Source organism: Scyliorhinus torazame, chromosome 4 (genome assembly GCF_047496885.1).
Source record: "Scyliorhinus torazame isolate Kashiwa2021f chromosome 4, sScyTor2.1, whole genome shotgun sequence".
Taxonomy (NCBI): Eukaryota; Metazoa; Chordata; class Chondrichthyes; order Carcharhiniformes; family Scyliorhinidae; genus Scyliorhinus; species Scyliorhinus torazame.
The window spans coordinates 179,944,690-179,970,515 of NC_092710.1; the positions used below are offsets into that span (position 1 = coordinate 179,944,690).

At 46.5% G+C, this 25,826-nt stretch overlaps 1 protein-coding gene across 12 annotated transcripts in view; it reads left to right on the top strand.

Annotated features, from left to right (window-relative positions):
• Positions 1-603: 603 nt before the first annotated feature.
• otofa (otoferlin a) overlaps positions 604-25,826 on the top strand; it is a 532,520-nt gene continuing 507,297 nt past the window's right edge. For 7 of the 12 annotated variants that reach the window (XM_072498920.1, XM_072498925.1, XM_072498923.1 and 4 more), the window contains exon 1: positions 605-926. In XM_072498920.1, coding sequence (XP_072355021.1) covers positions 848-926 — 79 coding nt within the window. In that variant the 5' untranslated portion in view covers positions 605-847. Of the gene's footprint in view, positions 927-25,826 lie in introns of all 12 variants that reach the window. The other 5 variants (XM_072498919.1, XM_072498924.1, XM_072498927.1 and 2 more) reach the window with 2 other exon arrangements.

Sequence of the window (25,826 nt, forward strand, 5' to 3'; positions counted from 1 at the left end):
GATAAAGTAGTGAAAGTAAAACTCTGGAATCATTGAACAATTAGTTGGGTGTTGCAGTTGGGTGGGAGGGTTTTCTGGGTGGATGAATCAAATGGCCTTCCTAATTGGTAAATCAGACATATCCATGGGTGAACAAGACTGCTTGAGTAAACATCTTCCTGTTCTACATCTTGATGTCATTCTCACTTTGTGTCTTCAATTGATCCGGGGCAGTCTTCATCTCTGGCTTATATCTTCTCTCTGGTCATGTTTGGACCTGGCTTCATCGAACTGGGAAACTAATAGACACAGAATGCAGATTGTCAATTTCAACATATCACCTTCTAGCACACTATAAGACCCTTCTACAAGCAGTCCCTTTGTCTTCCAGGGTTACAGCAAGGCAAGATTATGATGGAAATAAAATGAATTATGTGTCATAACTCTCAATACACCAGGAACCCCGTTCTATGTTTCTAGGATTATAGATGCAAAATCAGCCAGTACACATTGAAAATGTATCTGCTGCAGTTTTAAAATGCAAGTCAACGCCCCTAACAGCTGGATGAAGTCAATTGGCGCCTATTGAATGACAGTAAATATGATAGTCTAAGTAGCTTGGAAAACAAAACAATAAATGTCAACGGTGCACGAAAGCCGCTCTGTTCATAAAGCCTCTAAATTATTTAGGGACGGCGAACAGCAAACGGGATGGACTGCAGTGAGTTGCACTGAGAGGAGGAGACGCTGAGCAGCAGTTTCTCTCGGTAACTGCTCACCGCGGTGTGCCTGAATTGGCCGGGGACAGCGAGTCAGAGCGCAGCATCCCAGAGCAACACTGTAACTGTGGCCAGGCTCAGCGCTCAGCATGGCTCTCATGGTCCACCTGAAAACGGTCACCGATCTCCGCGGGAAAGGCGACAGGATCGCCAAAGTAGCCTTTCGGGGTAAGTAGGGACATAAAAAATATATAGATATAATAACCTCGAGAACATATTTAAACAGCAAAGCGCCGCATTTGGATGCAGCCGCGTGTTGTGGCAGGGCACAGGGCGCTCATGTGTCAGTCCCCGGCTCAGCCAGACTGTGTTGTATCACGGTGGGGGTGACCCCGCTGAAATCCATCCAGGTTTGGCACCAAAGAAAGTTCTGATGCCCGGGGAGCTGGAGAGTGCTGAAGTCGGCGTCCACAGCGGTGTGAAGCCGGGTTAGCTAGTTCTGCTGATTGCGGGGGGGGGGGGGGGTGGGGGGGCGGTATGGTAGTTCACCTATTTAACTGACCATGGTGCACTGGAGATCTGGAACAGCTGTATGCCTGTAAATGCACATTCTAAATACAAATGGTTAGGTCTGGTCATATTACCATTGGTCTCAGGGACGGTTGGGTGGCTTTTAATGTGTGTGCTAAAATCTATCTGAGTGGTGCTGCCAGAGGTCTCCGAGCTGGAGGAAGCAGCTGATTCCTCATACTTATTCCCAATGTTTCCCATTTTACTGGACTGTGTGATTCGGTGTCTGATTGATCAATTCATCCTCAGATTATTGTTTCTTGTGCTAAACCCGAGTCTGGTGTTTGATTGGCATCCCGTGGTGTGTATTTTGAAGCTGTTGCCAGGTTTTTGGGACTCCGGGTGAGGGACAGGCTGAAAAGGGGGAGGGGGAGAGGTAGTGTTGGATGTTGGAAGGAGAAGCAAAATACCGGCAAACCTGAAATTAAAAGCAGAAATTGCGGGGGATACTCAGCAGGTCTGGCAGCATCTGGGGAGGGAGGAACAGTGTGAAGGTTTCCAGTCCCATATGCCTCCTCTCCGGAGTCACCAAGTGGTCACATAACAAACATGAACACCACAGTCGAGCCTGAAAGAAAGGCAGGCTGAAAAGGGTCAGCAAGGGAAATCAATGGGCAAATCCCTAAAAGAGCTACTCAGGCCGGCTCCTCTCATTCCCGGTTCCCCACAGATTGAGGAAAAACATTCCCATAGAATCCCTACAGTGCAGAAGGAGACCATTCTGTCCATCAAGTCCGCAATGACCCTTCGAAAGAGCACCCTAACCTAGGCCCACTACCCCCCTCCCCCCATCCCTATAACCCCACCTAACATTTGGACACGAAGGAGAATTAATCGTGGCCAATCCACCTAACCCGCTCATCTTTGAATTGTGGGAGGAAACCGGAGCACCCGGAGGAAACCCATGCACACACGGGGAGAAAGTGCAAACTCCACACAGTCACCCGAGGTCAGAATCGAACCGGGGTCCCTGACACTATGAGGAAGCAGTGCCATCCACTGTACCACACTGCTGCCCAATTAAGGAACTTATATGATTTTTAGAAAAAATCATACATGGCACTAACTGCGTTTTAAAAAAATTTTTAAGCTTATAGTTAAACATCTATAAGGGTGGAAATTGACGTGAATGGTATTAGTGCTCACAACGCTTAATGTATGGGTTGGGATTCTTCAGCCCATTTATTTCAAGGAGCCATTAACGGTTTAATTCTTCCATTGAAGTAGTGGATGGAGTATAATACCTGCGTATATTCATCATTAGTTCACAAAATGACAAATTACATTTTAACCCCTCATGAATGCACAGAAATTCCACACTTTCTTTTTCTCATCATGCTGTTGATAACTAAATCGATACTATCTCACTGTCAGGAAGTTACTGATTAATATGATAACTTTCCCCATGTATACACAGTGGAAGTGCGCATGATCACTGCTAAATATCTAATCAAAAGTGTCATACAATGTAATGAGAAATGTCTTCAGAGGAAACACACGAACATGATCACTGTTTTTCCTGTCAGATATATGTAATCAGACTACATTCCATTTAAGGCAGGGTTTAGTATTGCTTTAATAGACTGGAGGTTCTCCAAAATGAAGCTTTCATCTCACCTTAAAGACTCGAATGACCCGGCACCCCTAGTCTGAGATTGGTTGCCACTCAACCTGATTTATACTGTCAGCAGTGACCACAAGTAGTCAGCTCTGCATATGCATCCTCATATGTATTTCCAGAGCTCTATTTGTCCAGCAGCTATATTTTAATCTGAACCGAATGGGTTGCGGAGTCTCTTAAGACAAACTTGTATTCATAGAGCACATTTCATGGTCGTTGGATATCTCAAAGAGCTTCGCAGCCAAAGGAGTATTTTTGAAATGTGGTAACAAAGGGGGTTAGGCACATTTGAAAAGTTTGACTCACAAACAGCAGTGAAATAAATGACCAAATAATTAGGTTTTCTGATGTTGATTGAGGGGCAAAGGTTGACAGGATGTTATGGAATCTTAATAGAATATAGAACACACACACACACACAGTGCAGAAGGAGGCCAACCGGCCCACCCAAGCCCCCACCTCCACTCCATCCCCACAATCCAACAACCTCCCCCAACCCCTTTGGACACTAAGGGCAATTTAACATGGCCAATCCACCTAACCTGCACATCTTTGGACTGTGGGAGGAAACCGGAGCATCCGGAGGAAACCCACGCAGTCACGGGGAGAACGTGCAGACTCCGCACAGACAGTAACCCAGCAGGGAATTGAACCTGGGACCCTGGCACTGTGAAACCACAGTGCTAGCCACATATGCTGCCGTTTGAATTGTGCTACATTTTTGGACCCTCCCACAGGGCTAGATAACGCCTCAGCTTGACGTCTCATCATGAAAGTCAGTGGACGGGATTCTCCAATCGGCAACACCGAAATTGCGTTCAGTGATCAACCGGAGAATCCTCGTTTACTCCTGAATTGGGGGTGCTGTTTTTGCGATGCTCCGTCCCCTCAAAAACAGCGAACTCAGGGAGTATGCCGCACACCATATGGACGGCTTCAGGATGTCACCTGAGGCCTCCCGTGATGCTTCAACCACGATAGGCTGAGTCCCTGATGGCGTGGGACACGTGTGCTCACACTGTTCGGGGACCTGGGGGGGTGGCGAAGCAGGTTACAGGGGGGCAGTTTTTGGCAGGCCGGGTCCACATGCGGTTGGTGCCATGTTGCATGGGGCGGCCGCAGTAGGCCGCCTGTGTGCGCATACGTGGCCATGGACCCCGCCATTCTGCGGCCGTATCCGCAGGTAAAGCCGGGGGCTTTACACTGTGCGGCTGCTAGCCCCCCACCGGACAGAGGATTGGTGCGGGGGCGGTGCCGACTTTATGGTCATAAGACCAGATCAATTCTGCGGACATAGCCGCAGAATCGGAGAACCCAGCCCAGTATCTCCAACATTGCAGCACTCCTTTAGTATTGCACTGAAGTCTCACCTTGGCTGATGTGCTCAAGTCTCTGGAGTGGAAATTGAATGGAAAGCCTTCTGACTCAGAGATGGGTGTATCACCAAGCCTGATACTGACAAATATTCAGTCCTTAATTTATAAAGTATCAAGGTGATCTAACTGAACGCCTGGTTAAATTCTGATGTTACATTAAGCCAAGCTGTATGCCATGCATTTTGCAGCCTAGACAATATCTTTATTTTTAATGATTTAAAAAAGTACCCGATTCATTTTTTCCAATTAAGGGACAATTTAGCGTGGCCAATCCACCTTCCCTGCACATCTTTGGGTTGTGGGGGTGAAACCCACCCTCGGTGTCCATGTACATAGATCCCTGAAAGTTGCCACCCAGGTTGAGAGGGTTGTTAAGAAGGCGTACGGTGTGTTAGCTTTTATTGGTAGAGGCATTGAGTTTCGGAGCCATGAGGTCATGCTGCAGCTGTACAAAACTCTGGTGTGGCCGCATTTGGAGTACTGCGTGCAATTCTGGTCGCCGCATTATAGGAAGGATGTGGAAGCATTGGAAAGGGTGCAGAGGAGATTTACCAGAATGTTGCCTGGTATGGAGGCCTGGTATGGTATGGAGGGAAGATCTTATGAGGAAAGGCTGAGGGACTTGAGGCTGTTTTCATTAGAGAGAAGAAGGTTAAGAGGTGACTTAATTGAGGCATACAAGATGATCAGAGGATTGGATAGGGTGAACAGTGAGAGCCTTTTTCCTCGGATGGTGATGTCTAGCAGGAGGGGACATAGTTTTAAATTGAGAGGAGATAGATATAGGACAGATGTCAGAGGTAGGTTCTTTACTCAGAGAGTAGTAAGGGCGTGGAATGCCCTACCTGCAGCAGTAGTGGACTCGCCAACACTAAGGGTATTCAAAAGGTCATTGGATAGATATATGGACGATAAGGGAATAGTGTAGATGGGCTTTAGAGTGGTTTCACAGGTCGGCAGAAGATCGAGGGCCAAAGGGCCTGTACTGCGCTGTAATGTTCTATGTTCTATGTTCACACGGGGAGAATGTGCAAACTCCACACGGACAGTGACCCAGGGCCGGGATCGAACCTGGGACCTCGGTGCCGTGAGGCAGCAGTGCTAACCATTGCGCCACTTTGCTGCCCATAGCCTAGACAATATCAAATAGACTTCTGGAGGGAGTCTCAAAATGATCGCTTCTAGCACACATCAGGAATTTGATCGGAGCCTGACTCCTGTGTTACATTGTTATTTTCAAACAGCATTTGAAACAGTTTAAAAGAATGTAACTGAAGCTTTAAAGTCTGGACACACTATATATTATAGTTGAGTCAAAAACAACCCAAAATATAGTTTGAAATACCTGTGTAATTATATCTGATTTGCAGTTTCATCCTTGTAAGTGTCATTTATACATATAAATTATGTTGTAAAGGCATCTGTGAATGCCATGCATCTAAGACAGATACAAATAAGGGGTGAGCAAATCAAAATGTGCAGAGTTCTTTTTCACTCAGGTTTTTATCTAACCTGACAACCAAACAAATGATTTTCACTGAAATGCCTAAAAATCAATACGAGGAGATTTCAATTCACTGACAATCGAGTGAAATTATTCACCTTGGAGTTTTTAAAAGTGGCAATGCAACTTGAAAATCAAAGAAAAGAAAGATTCAATGCATGCATTTAGTGTCAATGATATATTATTAATTTAGTGAATTCACAGAGTACCATTATTTACTAAACCAATAATAAGGATAAAGTTATATCGACAATCTATCTTCCAAAAGTGACTACACTTCAAAAGTATTTTGAGCAGCTTTGAGGACACATTGAGGTTGTAGAAGGTGCAACATCAACAGCAATTGACATTTATATGGTGCCTATATTGTAATGAAATGTCCCTAAGTGCTACACAGGAGCATTATAAAAAAAAAGGTACGAGACATAGGTGATATTAGGTCAGATGAACAAAAGCTTGGTCAACGAGGTAAAGTTTAAAAAGTGCCTTCAAGAACAAAAATGAGCGAGGAAGGTGGAGAGGTTTAGGGAGAAAATTCCAGTTTGGAGTACAGGCAAATAAAGGCATGGCCACCAATGGTGAAGCAATTAAAACTGGGGATGCACAAGAGGCAGGATTAGAGAAGCAAGAATATCTCAGAAGGTATTGGATGTTATAGAGATAGGGAAGAGAGAAGTAATGGAGGGAATTGAAAACAAGAATAAGAATCTTAAAATCAAGGCATTGTTTGACTGGGAGCTAATCAATGTAGGTTAGTGTGTACAGGAGTGATAGGCAAACATGGTTAAGATGTAAAGATACGAGCTGCTAAGGTTTCAATTACCTCAAGTGTAAGGAGGGCAGAATGTGGAAGACCAGGCAGGAGTACATTGGAATAGTCAAATCTAAAGGCAACAAAGGCATGGATGAGCTTTCAGCAGCAGATGAAGTGAAACAGGGGCGAAGACGAGCGATGAAACAGAGGTGGGAGGTTCCTCTCAGAAGCAAATGTGACACCAAGATTGCAGACAGACTGGTATAATTTCAGACTGTTATACTTTGAAGCAGGGACCAAAAAAAAATGACTTCAGTCTTCTCAATATTTAAATGGAGGAAATTTCTGCTCATCCAATACTGAATGTCAGATAAGCCATCTCGTAATTTAACAAGAGTGGAGGAGTTGAGAGTCAAAAGAGAGCTGGATATATATTTGAAAATGATGAATTTAGAGGGCCAGAGAGATACGGTTGGAGAACAGGACTAACTAGGTAGCTCTTTCGGGAGCCAGTGCAGAAACGATGGTCTCCTCTGTGCTGTAAAATTCTTCTATTCCAGGTGATAGTGAAGTAGAACTAAGTGTCCTAAGCACACAAGTGGAATCCAACATTGTGAGTGGTGCCATTGGCCAGCAGTGGGGTTTATGGTCCAGCCATTGACAATAGCTTTCATACAAAGAAAGATACATAGAAAATAGAAGCAATGCAGACCATTCGGCCCTTTGAGCCAGTTCCACTATTCATTGTGTTCATGACTGATTTTCAAATTCAATACCCTGATCCCATTCCACCCCCCCCCTCACCCACCCCCCCCCCCCCGTACCCCTTGATCCCTTTAGCCCCAAGAGCTATTTCTAATTCCTTCTTGAAATCACACAATACCTCAACTACTCTTTGTGGTAGTGATTTCCACAGATTCACCACTCTCTGGATGAAGAAATTTATCCTCACCTCAGTCCTAAAAGGTTTACCCCTTACCTCAAATTATGACCCCTAGTGGACAAAACAGGTGAATGCCAGAGGTGAGGTGAGAGTGACTGCCCTTAACATCAAGGCAGCATTTGACTGAATATGGTATCAAGGAGCCCTAGCTAAACTGGAGTCATTGTGAATCGGGGAGAGGGGAAATCGCTGCTGTTTGGAGTCATACCTGTCACAAAGAAAGATGGTTGTGGTGGTTGGAGGTCACTCATCTCAGCTCCAAGACATCACTGCAGGAGTTCCTCAGGGTAGTGTCCTAGCCAACCATCTTCAGCTGCTTCATCAATTACCTCCCTTCCATCATAAAGTCAGCAGTGGGGATGTTAGCAGATGACTGCAAAATGTTCAGCACCATTCACGACTCCTCAGATGATGAAGCAGTCCATATCCAAATGCAACAAGACGTGGACAATATCCAGGCTTGGGCTGGCAAGTGGCAAGTTGCATTTGCACCACACAAGTGGCAGGCCTAATCAGTGACGCTCACATCCCATCAATTAATTTTCAAAACGTTCTGGGCTCCCTCACCATCAGAAACATTCTTTCTGAATTTACCCTGTCTAATCCTGTTAGAATTTTGAAAGTTTCTATGAGATCCCCTCTCACTCTTCTAAACTCCAATGAATATAATCCGAACCAATTTAGTGTCTCCTCACATGGCAGTTCCGCCATCCTCGCAATCAGCCTGGTAAACCTTCGCTGGACTCCCTCCATAAGTGGAGATGTTCCCTGATGATTGTACATGGTTGCACAATGTTCAGCACTATTTGCAACTCCTCAGACATGGAAGCAGTCCATATCCAATAGCAGCAAGACATGGACAATATCGAGGCTTGGACTCACAAATGGCAAATAACATTTGCACCACATAAGTTCCAGGAAATGACCATCTCCAACCAGAGAGAATTGAACCATCGCCCCTTGACGTTCAATGACATTACCATCGCTGAGTCTCCTACTATCAACACCCTGGGAGTTGCCATTGAAAACTGAACTGGATTGGCGATATAAATACTGTGGCTACAAGAGCAGGTCAGAGGTTTGGAATCCTGCAACAAGTGCCTCACGTCCTGACCCCTCAAAGCCTGTTCACTATCTACAAGGCACAAATCAGGAGCATAATTAAAAACTCTCCACTTGCCTGGATGAGTGCAGCTCCAATAGCACTCAAGAAGTTCAACACCATTCTGGACAAAGGGGCCTGTTTGATTGGCACCACATCCACATTCACTCCCTCCACCATCAATACATAGTGGCAGTAGTGTGTGTCATCGACAAAATGCACTGCAGCAACTCATTAAGCATCTTTGGACAGCACCTTCCAAACTCACGACCACTACAATGTGCAATTACAAAGGCAGCAGACATATGGGAAAACCACCATCTCTAAGTCATTCACCATCCTGACTTGGAAATACATTACTTGTCCTTCACTGTTGCTCAGTTAAAGTCCTGGAACTAGCTCCCTAACAGCACTGGCAGGGAACTACACGTCAGGGACTGCCTGAAAGTAGATCACCACCATCTTGTCAAGGATAATTAGATGTGAACAGTAAATGCCAACCCAGCCAGAGACATCCACATCCCAAGAATGAAGATAATAGAAAAAAAAGTAATTCTGTGGCTGCGTTAAAAATAAGTCGTTCTTTCTATTTATCCGGACTGTCATACATTTACATTTTCAATTATCATTACGTTTTGGTGTTTTCATGTTGCCTTTCTTACTCGAGGTATATGTGACATTTGTGTTTCAAACTATTTTCCTAGGTGGCCCCAAGTCCCAGGAAGTATTTTCATATGCTCTGATAATGAGGTAAAATACATAACAGCTCAACAAATGAAGGGGGAAGAATTACACCATATTTGACCAATTTTGCAGCTTTAATTTTTTTTTTCAATTATTGAGAATGGAGAGGGCACTGATCAGTACAAAAACAAAGAACAAAGAAAATTATAGCACAGGAATAGGCCCTTCGGCCCTCCCAACCTGCACTGATCCAGATCCTTTATCTAAACCTGTCGCCTATTTTCCAAGGATCTACTTCCCTCTGTTCCCCGCCCATTCATATATCTGTCTAGATGCATCTTGAATGATGCTATCGTGCCCGCCTCTACCACCTCCGCTGGCAAAGCGTTCCAGGCACCCACCACCCTCTGCGTAAAAAGCTTTCCACGCACATCTCCCTTAAACTTTCCCCCTCTCACCTTGTAATCGTAACCCCTTGTAATTGACACCCCCACTCTTGGAAAAAGCTTGTTGCTATCCACCCTGTCCATACCTCTCATAATTTTGTAGATCTCAATCAGGTCCCCCCTCAACCTCCGACTTTCCAATGAAAACAATCCTAATCTACTCAACCTTTCTTCATAGCGAGCACCCTCCATACCAGGCAACATCCTGGTGAACCACCTCTGCACCCTCTCTAAAGCATCCACATCCTTCTGGTAATGTGGCGACCAGAACTGCATGCAGTATTCCAAATGTGGCCTAACCAAAGTCCTATACAACTGTAACATGACCTGCCGACTCTTGTACGCAATACCCCGTCCGATGAAGGCAAGCGTGCTGTATGCCTTTTTGACCACTCTATTGACCTGCATTGCCACCTTCAGGGTACAATGGACCTGAACTCCCAGATCTCTCTGCCCATCAATTTTCCCCAGGACTCTTCTATTGACTGTATGACTGTATAGTCCGCTCTTGAATTAGATCTTCCAAAATGCATCACCTCACATTTGCCTGGATTGAACTCCATCTGCTATTTCTCTGCCCAACTCTCCAATCTATCTATATTTTGCTGTATTCTCTGACAGTCCTCTTCGCTATCTGCAACTCCACCAATCTTAGTATCATCTGCAAACTTGCACTCGAGGGTGAGCCTTGAAACTTACACCCTCATCGAGGAAGCGGAAGACTTCGATGCAGCAATAGAGCTGCTAAAAGGACATTATATTCGCCTGGTAAACCAGGTCTAGGCCCGACATCTGCTAGCAACGAGGCGACAAATCCCTGGGGAATCGCTGGAAGACTTCTACCGTGCACTCCTGGTGTTGGGGAGAAACTGCAGCTGCCCGCAAGTTTCGGCGAGCGACCACACAGAACTCTTGATCCGGGATGCTTTCGTGGCAGGTATGCTGTCCTCCCAAATCCGCCAGCGATTGCTAGCCTCAAGGAGGCACGGGCCCTTGCAGGCTCCCTGGATGTGGCCTCCAGAAACGCCCGCGCTTACAGTCCCGACTGAGCGGCAGCCCTCTGGCAGCGTGGAACCGCTCCGCAGCCGACCCCGAAACATCCCCCATCCCCCCACAAGCTTATGCTGCAAGGTGGCCTGGCAACCCCGGGGGGCCCCGCTGCTACTTTTGCGGGTAGGCCAAGCAGCCCCGGCAGCATTACCCGACCCACGCATCCACCTGCAAGGGATGCGGCAAAAAGGGCCACTTAGTGGTGGTATGCCAGGCCCGTGCAGTCGCCATGGTCTCCGGTGGCGAATGCTGACCGCCACCACAAACCTCTCCACGGTCCCCATGCGGCCAGCGGGTGCCGCCATCTTCCTACTCCAGGGCCACGTGTGGCCCCCGGGTGCCAGCATCTTGTCCCGCGGACGCCACGTTCGATGGATGGGCACCGCCATTTTGTGCACCCCAGCCATGTCCGACCAATGGGAGCCACCATCTTGGATGGACTCCCAGGACCCCAGCTCGGCTGACCACACACCGCCCAAAGAGAACACTCAACTGCTGAGATTAGCCTCGGTGACCCTGGATCAGTCCCGGCCTCGAACACTCTCAACTGCTACAATAACTGTGGTAATCAACTGGCATGAGACATCCTGCTTAATCGACTCTGGGAGCACGGAGAGCTTCATACACCCCGACACGGTAAGGCGCTGTTCTCTCCTCGTCCACCCCGTTAATCAAAAAATTTCCCTGGCCTCCGGTTCCCACTCAGTAGAGATAAAAGGGTTTTGTGTAGCAAACCTCACAGCCCAGGGAAGGGAATTTAAAAATTACCGGCTCTACGTCCTTCCCCACCTCTGCACGGCCACACTCCTAGGTTTAGACTTCCAGTGTAATCTCCAAAGTCTAACTTTCAAACTTGGAGGCCCTATACCCCGTCACTGTCTTCGGCCTCGCGACCCTCAAGGTCGATCCGCCTTCCCTGTTTGCGAACCTCACCCCGGATTGCAAACCCGTCGCCACCAGGAGCAGACGGTACAGTGCCCAGGATTGGATCTTAATTAGGTCAGAGGTCCAAAGGCTACTGAGGGAAGGAGTCATTGAAGCTAGCAACAGTCCCCGGAGAGCTCAAGTAGTGGTGGTAAAGACTGGGGAGAAGCATAGGATGGTCATCGACTACAGTCAGACTATCAACAGGTTTACACAGCTGGACGTGTACCCTCTCCCCCGCATATCCGACCTGGTAAACAGGATCGCGCATTACAAGGTCTTCTCCACGGTGGATCTTAAGTCCGCCTACCACCAGCTCCCCATCCGCACTAGTGACCGCAAATACACTGCCTTCGAGGCAGATGGGTGGCTCTAACACTTCTTAAGGGTTCCCTTCGGTGTCACCAACGGGGTCTCGGTCTTCCAGCGCGTGATGGACCGAATGGTTGACCGGTACGGTTTACGGGCAACGTTCCCGTATCTCGATAATGTTACCATCTGCGGCCACGACCAGCAGGACCACGACACCAACCTCCGAAAATTCTTCCAGACCGCAAAGATCCTTAACCTTACATACAACAAGGATAAATGAGTGTTTAGCACCGACCACCTAGCCATCCTCGGCTACGTGGTGCGAAATGGAGTTATAGGCCCCGGCCCTGAACGCATGAGCCCCCTTATGGAGTTCCCCCTCCCTCACTGCTCCAAGGCCCTGAAGTGCTGCCTAGGGTTTTTCTCTTACTATGCCCAGTGGGTCCCCAACTATGTGGACAAGGCCCATCCCCAGATCCGATCCACAGTTTTTCCCCTGTCGATAGAGGCCCGCCAGGCCTTCAGCCGCATCAAAGCAGACATTGCAAAGGCCACGATGCACATCATCGACGAGTTCCTCCCCTTCCAGGTTGAGAGCGACGCGTCTGACGTAGCTCTGGCGGCCATCCTCAACCAAGTGGGCAGACCCGTGGCCTTCTTCTCACGTACCGTCCATGCTTCCGAAATCCGCCACTCCTCAGTCGAAAAGGAGGCCCAGGCCATAGTAGAAGCTGTGCGACATTGGAGGCATTACGTGGCCGGCAGGAAATTCACTCTCCTCACTGACCAACGGTCGGTTGCTTTCATGTTCGATAATCCACAGCGGGGCAAGATAAAGAACGATAAGATCTTGCGAGGATCGAACTCTCCACCGACAACTACGAGATCTTGTATCGTCCCAGGGAGCTAAACGAGCCTCCTGATGCCCTGTCCCGTGGCACATGTGCCAACACACAAGTGGACCGCCTCCGAGCCCTCCACGAGGACCTCTGCCACCCGGGGGTCACTCGCTTTTTCCACTTTATCAAGACCCGCAACCTGCCCTCCTCCATCGAGGAGGTCAGGACAGCCACCAGGGACTGCCAAATCTGTGCGGAGTGCAAACCGCACTTCTACCGGCCAGAGAAAGCGCACCTGATAAAGGCTTCCCGTCCTTTTGAACGCCTCAGCATGGACTTCAAAGGCCCCCTCCTCTCCACCGACCGCAACACGTACTTCCTGAACGTGATTGACGAGTACTCCCGGTTCCCATTCGCCATCCCCTGCCCCGGCGTGACCACAACCACCATCATCAAGGCCCGCCATAGCATCTTTGCACTGTTCGGGTTCCCCGCTTACATACACAGCGATAGGGGGTCCTCCTTTATGAGCGACGAACTGCGTACATTCCTGCTCAGCAAGGGCATCGCCTCGAGCAGGACGACCAGTTACAACCCCCGGGGCAACGGACAGGTAGAGAGGGAGAACGGAATGGTCTGGAAGACCGTCCTACTGGCCCTACGGTCCAGGAATCTCCCAGTCTCCCGCTGGCAGGAGGTCCTCCCGGATGCCCTCCACTCCATCCGTTCACTGCTTTGTACCACAACCAACACCTCACGAACGTCTCCTTGTCTTTCCCAGGAAGTCCTCCTCTGGGACCTCGCTCCCGACCTGGCTGGCAGCTCCCGGACCCATCCTGCTCCAAAAACACGTGCGGGCGCACAAGTCGGACCCGTTGGTCGAGAGGGTCCATCTTCTCCACGCTAACCCCCAGTACGGCGTACCCCGACGGCCGACAAGATACGGTCTCCCTACGAGACCTGGCACCCGCCGGAGCCCCACGCACACCTCAGCCACCAGTCCCACCCTCCCTCCCACCTGGCACCTTACATGAGGGTCGGTCCTTCCGCCGGCCGCGTCTAGGCCCCCCCCACCCACCGACGCACCCTGTAGACGCTCCCTTCCCAGGTCAACCGTTTTCCCCACCAGCGCTGTCTCGGGGTGTCGAAGTTGCCACAGAGATCGAGGCCACGCTCCCGGAGTTACAGACGCCCAAGCCTCCACCGGAGTCACCACCGAAGCTTCGACGATCACAGAGGACGACCAGGGCCCACGATCGACTGATTGCTTCATTTTAAAGAATATACTTAAATATGAATCATAAATTGTAAATAGTAAATAGAATTGTAAATAGTTACAAAATGCTGTACGGAAGTATTACGGTACTTCCATAACTATAATTTCTACCACGTTACCATGCTGTAATGTCAGGCCACCACCCCCGCCGGACTCTTTTTTAACAAGGGGTGAATGTGGTAGTCTGTGCAGAGGTATTACGGTACCTGGTAATGCTGGAACACCATTGGAAATATTGTATGTTTCCTATTGGTCAAGCTGTATGGTAGCTCCACCCTGCTAGGCGGGGTATAAGAGCCCGTGCCACCCCAGCAACCTTCATTCTGTACCTGAGCTGCTGGGGGAAACATCTAGCTTATTAAAGCCTTCAGTTGGACTGCAACCTCGCTTTAGTGGTCATTGATCATGCATCAGAGACACTCTCTTCCACCACTACCCTCTGTCTCCTGTTGCCCAGCCAGTTCATTATCCATCTAGCTAGTACACCCTGAACCCCATACGACTTCACTTTTTCCATCAACCTGCCATGGGAAACTTTATCAAATGCCTTACTGAAGTCCTTGTATATGACGTCTACAGCTCTTCCCTCATCAATTAACGTTGTCACTTCTTCAAAGAATTCTATTAGGCTTGTAAGACATGACCTTCCCTGCACAAAACCATGCTGCCTATCACTGATACGTCTATTTTCTTCCAAATGTGAATAGATCCTATCCCTCAGTATCTTCTCCAACAGTTTGCCTACCACTGACGTCAAGCTCACAGGTCTATAATTCCCTGGGTTATCCCTGCTACCCTTCTTAAACAAAGGGACAACATTAGCAATTCTTCAGTCCTCCAGGACCTCACCCATGCTCAAGGATGCTGCAAAGATATCTGTTAAGGCCCCAGCTATTTTGTCCCTCGCTTCGCTCAGTAACCTGGGATAGATCCCATCCGGATCTGGGGACTTGTCCACCTTAATGCCTTTTAGAATACCCAAAACTTCCCCCTTCCTTATGCCGACTTGACCTAGAGTATTTAAACATCCATCCCTAGCCTCAACATCCGCCATGTCCCTCTCCTTGGTGAATACCGATGCAAAGTACTCATTAAGAATCTCACCCATTTCCTCTGACTCCACGCATAAATTCCCTCTTTTGTCTTTGAGTGGGCCAATCCTTTCTCTAGTTACGCTCTTGCTCCTTATATACGAATAAAAGGCTTTGGAATTTTCCTTAACCCTGTTAGCCAAAGATATTTCATGATCCCTTTTAGCCTTCTTTATTGCGCGTTTGAGATTTGTCCTACTTTCCCAATATTCCTCCAAAGCTTCATCAGTTTTAAGTCGCCTAGATCTTATGTATGCTTCCTTTTTCATCTTAGCTAGTCTCACAATTCCACCCGTCATCCATGGTTCCCTAATCTTGCCATTTCTATCCCTCATTTTCACAGGGACATATCTGTCCTGCACTCTAATCAACCTTTCCTTAAAAGACTCTCACATTTCAAATGTGGATTTACCCTGAAACAGCTGCTCCCAATCCACATTCCCTAGCTCCTGCCAAATTTTGTTATACATGGCCTTTCCCCAATTTAGCATTCTTCCTTTAGGACCACTCTTGTCTTTGTCCATGAGTATTCTAAAACTTACGGAATTCTGATCGCTATTCCCAAAGTAATCACCGACTGAAATTTCAACCACCTGGCCGGGATCATTCCCCAATACCAGGTCCAGTATGGCCCCTTTCTGAGTTGGACTATTTACATACTGCTCTAAAAAACTCTCCTGGATGCTCCTTACAAATTCTGCTCCATCTATGCCTCCAACACTACATGAGTCCCATTCAATGTTGGGGAAGTTAAAATCTCCCATCACGACCACCCTATTGCTCCTACATTTTTCTATAATCTGTCGACATAGTTGTATCTCTACTTCACGCTCGCTTTTGGGAGGTCTGTAGTAAAGTCCCAACAATGTTACTGCACCCTTCCTATTTCTTAGCTCTGCCCATAGTGCCTCCGTGCTTGAATCCTCCATCGTGCCCTCTTTAATCACAGCTGTGATATCATCTCTGACCAGTAATGCAACTCCTCCACCCCTTTTACCTTCCTCTCTATCCCTCCTGAAGCATCTATACCCTGGGATATTTAGTTGCCAGTCTTGCCCTTCCCTCAACCAAGACTCAGTAATACCAATAACATCATATTCCTAGATACTAATCCAAGCCCTAAGTTCATCTGCTTTACCTACTACACTTCTCACATTAAAACAAATGCACCTCAGACTACCTGTCCCTTTGCATTCATCATCTCTTCCCTGTCTACTCTTCCCCTTAGTCACATTGAGTTTATTATCTAGTACCTTATTGGCTTTAGTTGCTGCCTCTTCACTGACCTCTAACTTCCTAATCTGGTTCCCAGTCCCCTGCCACATTAGTTTAAAACCTCCCCAGCAGTGTTAGCAAAAGCACCCCCTAGGACATTGGTTCCAATCTTGCCCAGGTGTAGACCGTCCGATTTGTAATGGTACCACCGCCCCCAGAACTGGTTCCAATGTCCCAAAAATCTGAACCACTCCCTCCTGCACCATCTCTCAAGCCACGTATTCATTCTGATTATTCTTGAATTTCTACTCTGACTGTCTCGTGGCACTGGTAGCAATCCTGAGATTACTACCTTTGAGGTCCTACTTTTTAACTTATCTCCTAATTCCCTAAATTCTGATTGTAGGACCTCATCCCATTTTTTACCTATATCGTTGGTGCCTATATGCACCACGACAACTGGCTGTTCACCCTCCCCCTTCAGTATGTCCTGCAGCCGATCTGAGACATCCCTGACCCATGCACCCGGGAGGCAACATACCATTCAGGAGTCTCGTTTTCGACCACTGAAACGCCTGTCTACTCCCACATATTTCCCACATGCAGATCTACCTTGTGTATCTCCCTTGAGGATTTTCGCTCCCTGGCTACAAAGTTGAAAAACTATATATATTTTTCAGAGCTTTCATTTCATTGAGGAGGCTTCAGGCCAATCCACATTCAACTACCTGTTCTGAAAACTCTGCTCATTTTGACAGCTGTGACAAATTGGATATCAGAAGTTGAGAAGATTCATAATCTAAAAAAATATCAAGAACATTTTAAATAAAACCACTCAAACATTTTTTTAAAAGTAAGTTTGCCCTAACTCTCAATGTTAACAGATCTTTTAAAAGGGTCCAAATCTGGACCTGCATCTTCGCCAAAAACATATAATTTCTTCCTTCGGCCATAACCCTGCATGTATACCGAGTTTTGTTGAAATCTGCCCACCTTTTGTTGTAATAGAAATAGAAATGATTGGTAGAGTTCTTTCTCTTGTAATATCATAATAATCTTTATGAGTGTAACAAGTAGGCTTGCATTAACACTGCAATGAAGTTACTGTGAAAATCCCCTAGACATCACACTCTGGCGCCTGTTTGGGTACACTGAGGGAGAATTCAGAATGTCCAATTCACCTAACAGCACGTTTGTTTGTTTGTTTATTGTCACATGTAACGAGGTACAGTGAAAAGTATTTTTCTTGCGTGCCGCTCAAACAGTTCATTTAGTACATGAAAAGAAAATACATAATCGGGCAACAAAAGGTACACAACGTCTTTTGGGACTTGTGGGTCGAAACCGGAGCACCCAGAGGTAACCCACGCAGGCACAGGGAGAACGTGCAGACTCCGCACAGACAGTGACCAAGCCGGGAATCGAACCCACGTCCCTGGCATGTGAGACAACAGTGCTAATGACTCTCGCTGATTACATGAATTATCTAGCTCAAGTATCTCTTTTCAAAGATTCCCATAGGCTCACTGATTTAAAAGGCAGACTTTGAAATAATCGCTTGGGCCATTTGAATTTAAATAGTTGTCTCTTAAATTCAGGAAGAGATGCCAATCAAGCAAATCTTTGAACAAATCACATGGAATGTTTTTTTAACGGAACAGCTTGGGTCCTCTCATAATTCATTCTTCCAAACAAGTTAACTGGAATATTCCTCCATGAATGAAGTTGTTTTTAATTCTTTATGTACTGTATTAAAATAATGAGTACAATATAAATATAGATCTAAGGCAAAAATCCAAGACAGTGTCATTTCTTGTTACTTAGCTCTTGTTTTCAGTATTAAGTCATATGGATTACTATTTGGGCTTGTTGTGTCTATAATTCTGCTCAAGTAACACACTTCATATTATTCCAAGGCTGTTTCGTGTGATTAAGCTGCCGTATGACTTTGCTGGTACGACAGGAAATGAGATTAACATGTTTTCCTGTATAGAGAAACCTTCAATCAGGAAACTTTCTCAGCTGGTTATCAACAGGAAAAACAAACTAAAGTGATATTGTGCCTGGCATGACAATATATATTTATGTGCCTGGACAGGATAATGCTCAGCACTTAAACATTGGAAGATAATAATTTCTCCATTCTACACAGCTATTACTGAATAATATTGAATCTGTTGAAGTGAGATTCTGATGGGAAACAGGCTGTATTCTGAAACATGTTTGCTTCAACAAAGGGTACAGTTACTAGGAAAGAAAGGGTCTGTGTGTGTATGTATGCACGTACTTACTTTTCAAATACTTTATTGCGATAATAAGGTCAGAAACAGTTGACTAACCTATAAAATAGCTTTTGGAAGATAAGAACATGAACCTCACAGGCCTTTCAATTAAAATAAATTCTATGAAAATAGCGTACGAAACGAAAACAACCATCGGACTGGTTTCGAAAATTCACGCTATTAGAGCAGGCACACTATTTTTTTCCATTAATTAATGCAGAAAATCATGAGCAGCATCATCATTGCAAGAGATGGTTGGTGAGGCTCTCCACTGGTAGTACACATTCTGAAAACTATCCTGATTGCAGTGGCGTTTACAAAGAGTGTTTTGGGCATTTTATTCTACACTCTGCCATTAAAGCAATTTTAACTTCCAGATCCATTGTTGAGGATTGGTGAACTGAGACACTATTAAAGTAGCGTTAGACTGGGGTGGACACAGTAAGATGCCTCAAAACACCAGGTTAAAGTCCAACAGGATTGTTTCGAATCACTATCAGAGCACAGCTCCTTCATCAGGTGACTCGCATGATGTGCTGTGCTCTGAAAGCTAGTGATCCAAAACAAGCCTGTTGGCCTATAACCTGGTGTTGTAAGACTTCTTACCATTAAGGTATCGTAAAGATGACCAAACTACCGTCCGTACACCATTTGTGGCTGGCAATTCAGCCCACTAAATCCAGCAGCTCAATTCTATACTGCTTATTGACTGATTTTCTCTGATGATTTAGAAAGGGCTATTTTTAGTGCTGTGCCGAATCGAAACACCAAAAATGCATTGTTTGAAATGGAAGCAGATTAATTGGAGCTTTGGTGTCAATTTTAAATGTGGCTCATGATGCTTTATTATATGCAGCCAAGCAGTGCATGCAGAGAAAATGCACGGCCAATCCTGATGTACAATATGTCATCAAACATTGTACTTTATGAAAATACAGGTGCACTCTAGCTGGAATAATGTATTTCGATCTTTATATTTCTGATAACGTTGAGATGGCTCATCTGATTGAGGGTGTGGTATGAATAGTGGCACTTGGCCACACAGGGACAAAAAGAATGATAGAATGATACAGGCTATTTGTCCCATGGTGGATATTGTCACTAGAATAGTAATCCAGAGGCCCAGGCTAATGATCCAGGGACATGGATTCAAATCCAAATAGGGCAGCTGGTGGAATTTAAATTCCATTAATAAAATATGGAATTAAAAGCTAGTCTCAGTAATAGTGACCAGGAAGCCATTGTCAATTTTGGTAAAAACTCATGTTGTTCCCTTTCCTTTCATTTGGGGAAGGAAACCTGCCATCCTTACCTGGTCTGTCCTACCTGTGAATCCTGACGCACTGCAATGTGATTGACTCTTAACTGTCCCGTGAAATGGCCTGGCAAGCCACTCAAATGAGGGCAATTATGGATGGGCAACAAATGCCAGTGATGCCTACATCCCATGGAAGAACAAATAAAATGTCTGTACTGGTGTTGTTTTCTGCATGGACCGTCTTTGTCTAATTGCACTCATCTGCTTTGATGCAATTAGCCAATTCGCTTTTTGGAAAACATAGTTTTCAGTATGTTTGTGACAGAGAGGGCAGGATTCTCTGGTCCCCCAGCCATGTGTTTCTCGGCAGCATGCCGTTCACTGGCGGTGGAATTCTCTACTCCTGTCGCTTGTCAGTCGGATTTCCCATTGAAGTCACCCCATGCCACCAGGAAACCCACGGGCAGAGGTGCACTGCTAGTGGAAATAGAGAATCCCAATGGCCAGTCAATTCCGGCCAGAATTTTTATTTTTGAAATCTATCTCTGTGCTAACAAATTTTTCCTTTAATTTGTTCTGTAATTATCTTAAATTCTTGTCCACTGGCTGCTGTCGCTCCAACGAGAGGAAAAAAATCTATCATGATTTCCCTGATCATGACCCTTCATAATGTTGAAGGATTCTATTGAGCCATTCCTTAAGTTTTTTATCTTCATTGAAGGACTTTAACTTCTCAAGTCTTTTTTCATAGCAAGACATCACCCCTCATAATACGCCAGTGAATCGACACTGTACTTGCCCGTTTGATGTTGTATCAATTCTACAATCGTGTGTCCAACAATGCATGCACTGCTCCAACTGTGACATCATTAATGTTCAACATTATATTTGCTTTTGTCCAATCCCTCTTGATCCAAAACCAATGATTTGGCTACCCTTTCATGGTCTTTCAACAGTGTTGCAATCTTCAATCGTCTGCAAATCTACTGACTTCTCCATTCCCTTTCAAAGATTACTAATTAAGGTGTATTATTTCCCAATTCAAAAGTATGTTACATCACATTTTTCTAACTCTAACTGCATCAAAGGTGAACAGAAGCCTTTTCCTCCTGAATATTACTTTTTTTCATTTTATTTTTCAAGTGTTTGACAAATGTAAAACACTCTATGCCCTTTTCGTCTTGATTAGTTTTTACTTCCTCTCCTTACTGCTAGCTACATCTGACTTGCTTCAAGATGAATCTCTTTAGGCAAAGTATTTGTGACCCACAAAAATGTTTCCTGCCCTATAATTTGTGTTGTTATATTTTGTATAATAGAATTAGAATGTTAAGATTGAATGTTGAAACTGTCTAATTCTTTTTCTTTAAATAAACCATTTATTATTATTGAATTTATATAAATACCCAAATAGCTCAGTAGTGGATATAATTATTGGCAAGAGACTTCTATTTGCATAGTGCCTTCGACATAATGAAACCTCCCGAAGTATTTTTCTTTCCTAAATCTCTTACATTTAATCTTGTAGCTATATGCCCTCAGAATTGCGGCATGGTGGCACAGTGGTTAGCACTGCTGCCTCACATCACCAGGCACTCGGATTCAATTCCGGCCATGGTGACTGTGGGGAGTTTGCACGTTCTCCCCGTGTCTATGTGGGTTTCCTCCGGGTGCTCCGCTTTTCTCCCACAATCTAAAGATGTGCAGGTTAGGTGTATTAGCCATGTTAAATTGCTCCTTAGTGTCCAAAGATGTGCCAGATAGGTGGGGTGGGCAGGAGAGTGGACTTGAGTTAAAATGATCTTTTAGAGAGTCAGTGCAGACCCGATGGGCTGAATGGCCTCCTTCTGCATTATAGGGATTCTTTGTTTCTCTAAATATACCCTTCAACCACAGGTAGCAGTCAAGTTTTTAACTGCTTTTTAATATCCTTTCAGAATTTAAAGATCTATATCACATCATCCCAGAATCTCCTCTTTTCGGGAAAGAGCAGTACAATCTTTAAAAGTCTTTTCACATCTTTATGTTTACTCACATTGGACAGCATCCTTGTGAAGTTTGGCTGTATAGTTTAGCCCTTGTATGCTCTGGTCTCCATTAGCCAAAAGGAATTTCATTCTCAGTGTGCAGTTGATGGCCAAAGTCATGTGACTCCTTTCCTGCTTCCCCACAATTCCCAAACTTTTTCTAAATATCCAACCTTAAGGGAATGGTAGAGTGGAAGGATGGCTTCTTGGAGACAATTTGTAATCCACTGTAACTGTGATAATACCCTTCCAAAAACTAAGATGGAAACGAGCATGGATATAATTAGACCTATTCTGCTAGCAGAATGAATATGGAGGAATCTACTGGAATCCTGAACCGCCACTACAAATCTTTGGCAGATCCAGGTACACTGAAATAAAATGGGTGGGATTCTCTGTTTCAGAGACTAAAGCGTTGACGCTGGGATTGAATTGGGAGTGTTCTACCCCCCGATAGCAGCGTTGGTCCCGGAGTAATTTAGGACATGCTGATGAACTAGTGCAATTCCAGCTGACGCTGGCAGTTGGAGATTGTCACTGGAGAGCCTGTCGAGCTGGAGCTGCATTTAAGCACTCCACACCCCACACAGTCTCATTCCAGCCAAGAAGACGCCTCCCCGGAGAGAGGCCCCGAGATTTGCAGATGCAGAGCTGGAGATACTGCTGGATGCCATGGAGGATACTGGATACTGCTGGATGCATGCCATACTGGGGCTGTTTAGCACAGGGCTAAATCGCTGGCTTTGAAAGCAGACCAAGGCAGGCCAGCAGCACGGTTCAATTCCCGTACCAGCCTCCCCGAACAGGCGCCGGAATGTGGCGACTAGGGGCTTTTCACAGTAACTTCATTTGAAGCCTGCTTGTGACAATAAGCGATTTTCATTCATTTCAGGAGAGGAGGGACACCCTGTTTCCGGGATGGGAAGGAGGCTGCCACCCGCAGATGTCATCTGGGCCTGGATTCAGGTGGCAGAGGTCACGGGTACCGTGGACCCCACCACCAGGACCGGGCAGCAGTGCAGGAAGAAGCTGCACAACGTCCTCAGCCATGCCAGCAGTATACTCTGTGGCCTCTGACCTGTGTCATCCTGTGGGATCTACTGTGAGGGCCCTCTGTGTTTAGCATGGTGCCAGGTTGTGGGGGGGGTGTGGGCACAACCAACTGCCACCATGCTTGGTGGCATGCGTGCGGGCAGGGCCCATTGATGAGGCTCTGCCAGGGGTTGCCTGTGTTACAAATTGGGCACCTGTTGGGACCATAGCTGTGGTGTGCTGTGAGTCCTTTGTGTGGTGCACCGGTTGTGCCTCCTTGTCTGGGGCCAAGATGCATGGGGGTGGGATGCAGTGGCAGGCAGCGCTTGGTGACAGCCGGTGGTCATAAGGGCTAGCTGAGGGTGTCACTGGAGGGACATATACTGTGCGAGACGCAGTGTGCCAGGGTGCTTGCCGCGGCTACGGTACATGCATCTGCCGGTCAGAGCATGCTCCATGGCTCCCCTGCTGCCCCCGCAGTGGTGCAGCGCCTTACATGGGTGCTGAGAGATGTGTCAACAGCTGATGGACCACGGTTGCGTTGGGTCATGCCCATCCCATTGATGGGTCGGCTGAGGTCTGTGGGCTCCCAGGGAGGTGATCTGGGGGACTGGGGATGGGTGCCAGGTGGCTGTATTGTAGGTTGCGCCAATGGTAGTCCGTGCAGGGGGAGACCCCGACCCCATTGGCCCATCTCTCGGTCGCTCCCCCACCTCTCCTCCCGACCCACCCCAGGCCAGCGGCTCAACTGGCAGTCCAGCGTTGCGCTTTTGGGAACTTAGCTTACCTCCGCTCTCTCCCTCATCGGCCAGGGTGCCTGCTTCCTGATATTAAATACCACAGGTGAATCACGCAGTCGTCACTTCCACCTGGTGGAGGCGGAGCATCACGGGATGCCGGCGAATACTAGGTCGGGCCTGCTAGTGATATGAAAATGGATGTTGCTGTACAATTTGTATGCCCAAGCTGGCTTGTGGCATGGAACACATTCACGCTGCTATTGAAGCACTGGAACATGGCATTCGTTGGGCGCCCGACGCCGACCCCGATTTTCAGCTGACGGGCGAATTCCCGCCTGATCGAGATTCATGATTCCCGCATCACTGGACGGAGGATCCCGCCCAATCTCTTTCGGAGGGAGTATCAAAATAAAAGACATTGACTGCTGGCCCGCTTTGCTGCAGGACGGAGTAGGTACAGTAGAATGCTAAAGATTTGTCCAAGCAAGAAAGCAACAATGATCGTGAAGAAATAATTGATGAAGCAACATTGCAGCCCGAAAAAAACATTGTCCCGGCTAGGTACACAATATATTCAATAAGTATATGAAAGTTTCTGAAATATTTTGTACCTATCCATAATAAAACTGCCTATAGCCCTTTCAGCTCGTTTTCTGCCCATTTTATCAGTCATCTGTAAATTTGCATAAATTTTGGTACAATATTCAAATAAACTGCTCTGCACTTATTGGGGTAGAATTTCTGTTGCGATACTCCTGAGCTCTCAGTCAACAGAAGCCCCAAACCAATGGTTAAAGCGGTGGTTTAAACTGCAGGGAGAACCTTTCACTCCCTTTGCCAAAATATTTGGTGGCACGTCAAATAAAATTAGTGGCTGGCCTTTCCGCTCACTCTTACGCTCCATATTATGCTGGGTGGGTAAGGTGTTAACCAGCCTACCCAACATTATATCCAATGAGACCCTTAGGGTGACAACTGAAGGCCACTTTAGGGCCTGTTTCGGCCTCTGCTGCAATAAAACATGCAGCTGGGGAAGGAAGAATGAAGGAAGTCAACCCGCTACATTTGTAACACAGGCTAAAAGGTGGGAAGAAAGGGAGGGTCCTCTATGTCCATCAGGGGATACCACCCTCCCCCAAATTGATTCTCGCCTGAGGCCTCCAAAACATTTTATCAAACCTATCGACTCACCCTCTCCCCAGGGTCCCCTATCCCTCCTCAACCAAAACTCCAGGCTGACCTGTTGGTCTGGCATCCATGGACCTTCTCCTCTGGACTACTTGTAGTCCCAGCAGTGGCCACTAAATTGTTCTGGTGCTATTGTGGCTACTAAGCTGTCTGCCATGAGATTGGTTGGCAGCTATCCAATCTGTCCCAGTTTCACCTGTCAAGGCCAGCCCCCCTTTTTAAAGTTGGCGAGCTATAGACAACATTTCTACTGGAGGGGGGGAGGGGGATGGTCAGCAACAGGCTGCCATTTCCCCCCTCTAAAATTGACACCTGACCCTCTGAGGTTTCCACCGGTCCAACAGAAGATCATCAGAAGAACCCCTTTGATGTTCTACCCATTCATTTCCACACTATGCTCCTTTCATAAACAAAGGAAATAGGGGCAGGATTGCTGTCGAGCCTGCTCTGCCATTCAATAAGATCATGGCTCATCTTGGACTTCAACGTCATTTCACACCCACTCCCACATCCCTTAATATCCTGAGACCCAAATTCTAAAATGTATTCAGTGATGGAGCATTCACAACCCTCTGGGATAGAGAATTCCAAAGATTCACAATCCTTCGCGTGAAGAACTTTCTCTGCATCCCAGTCCTAAATGCTTGGCACCTTGTCCTCAGACTGTGCCCGCATGTTTTAGATTCTCTGACCAATGGAAACAACCTCTTAGCATCCACCCTGATTCACCCTCTCAGAATTGTGTAGTATTCAATGAGAACGCCTCTCATTCTCCTAAACCTCAGAGAATGTAAGCCCAGTTCACTCAGCCTCTCATCATAGGACAACCCCCTCATCCCAGGAATCAATTTAATCTACCTTTGCTGTACTGCCTCCAATGCAAGAATATCCTTT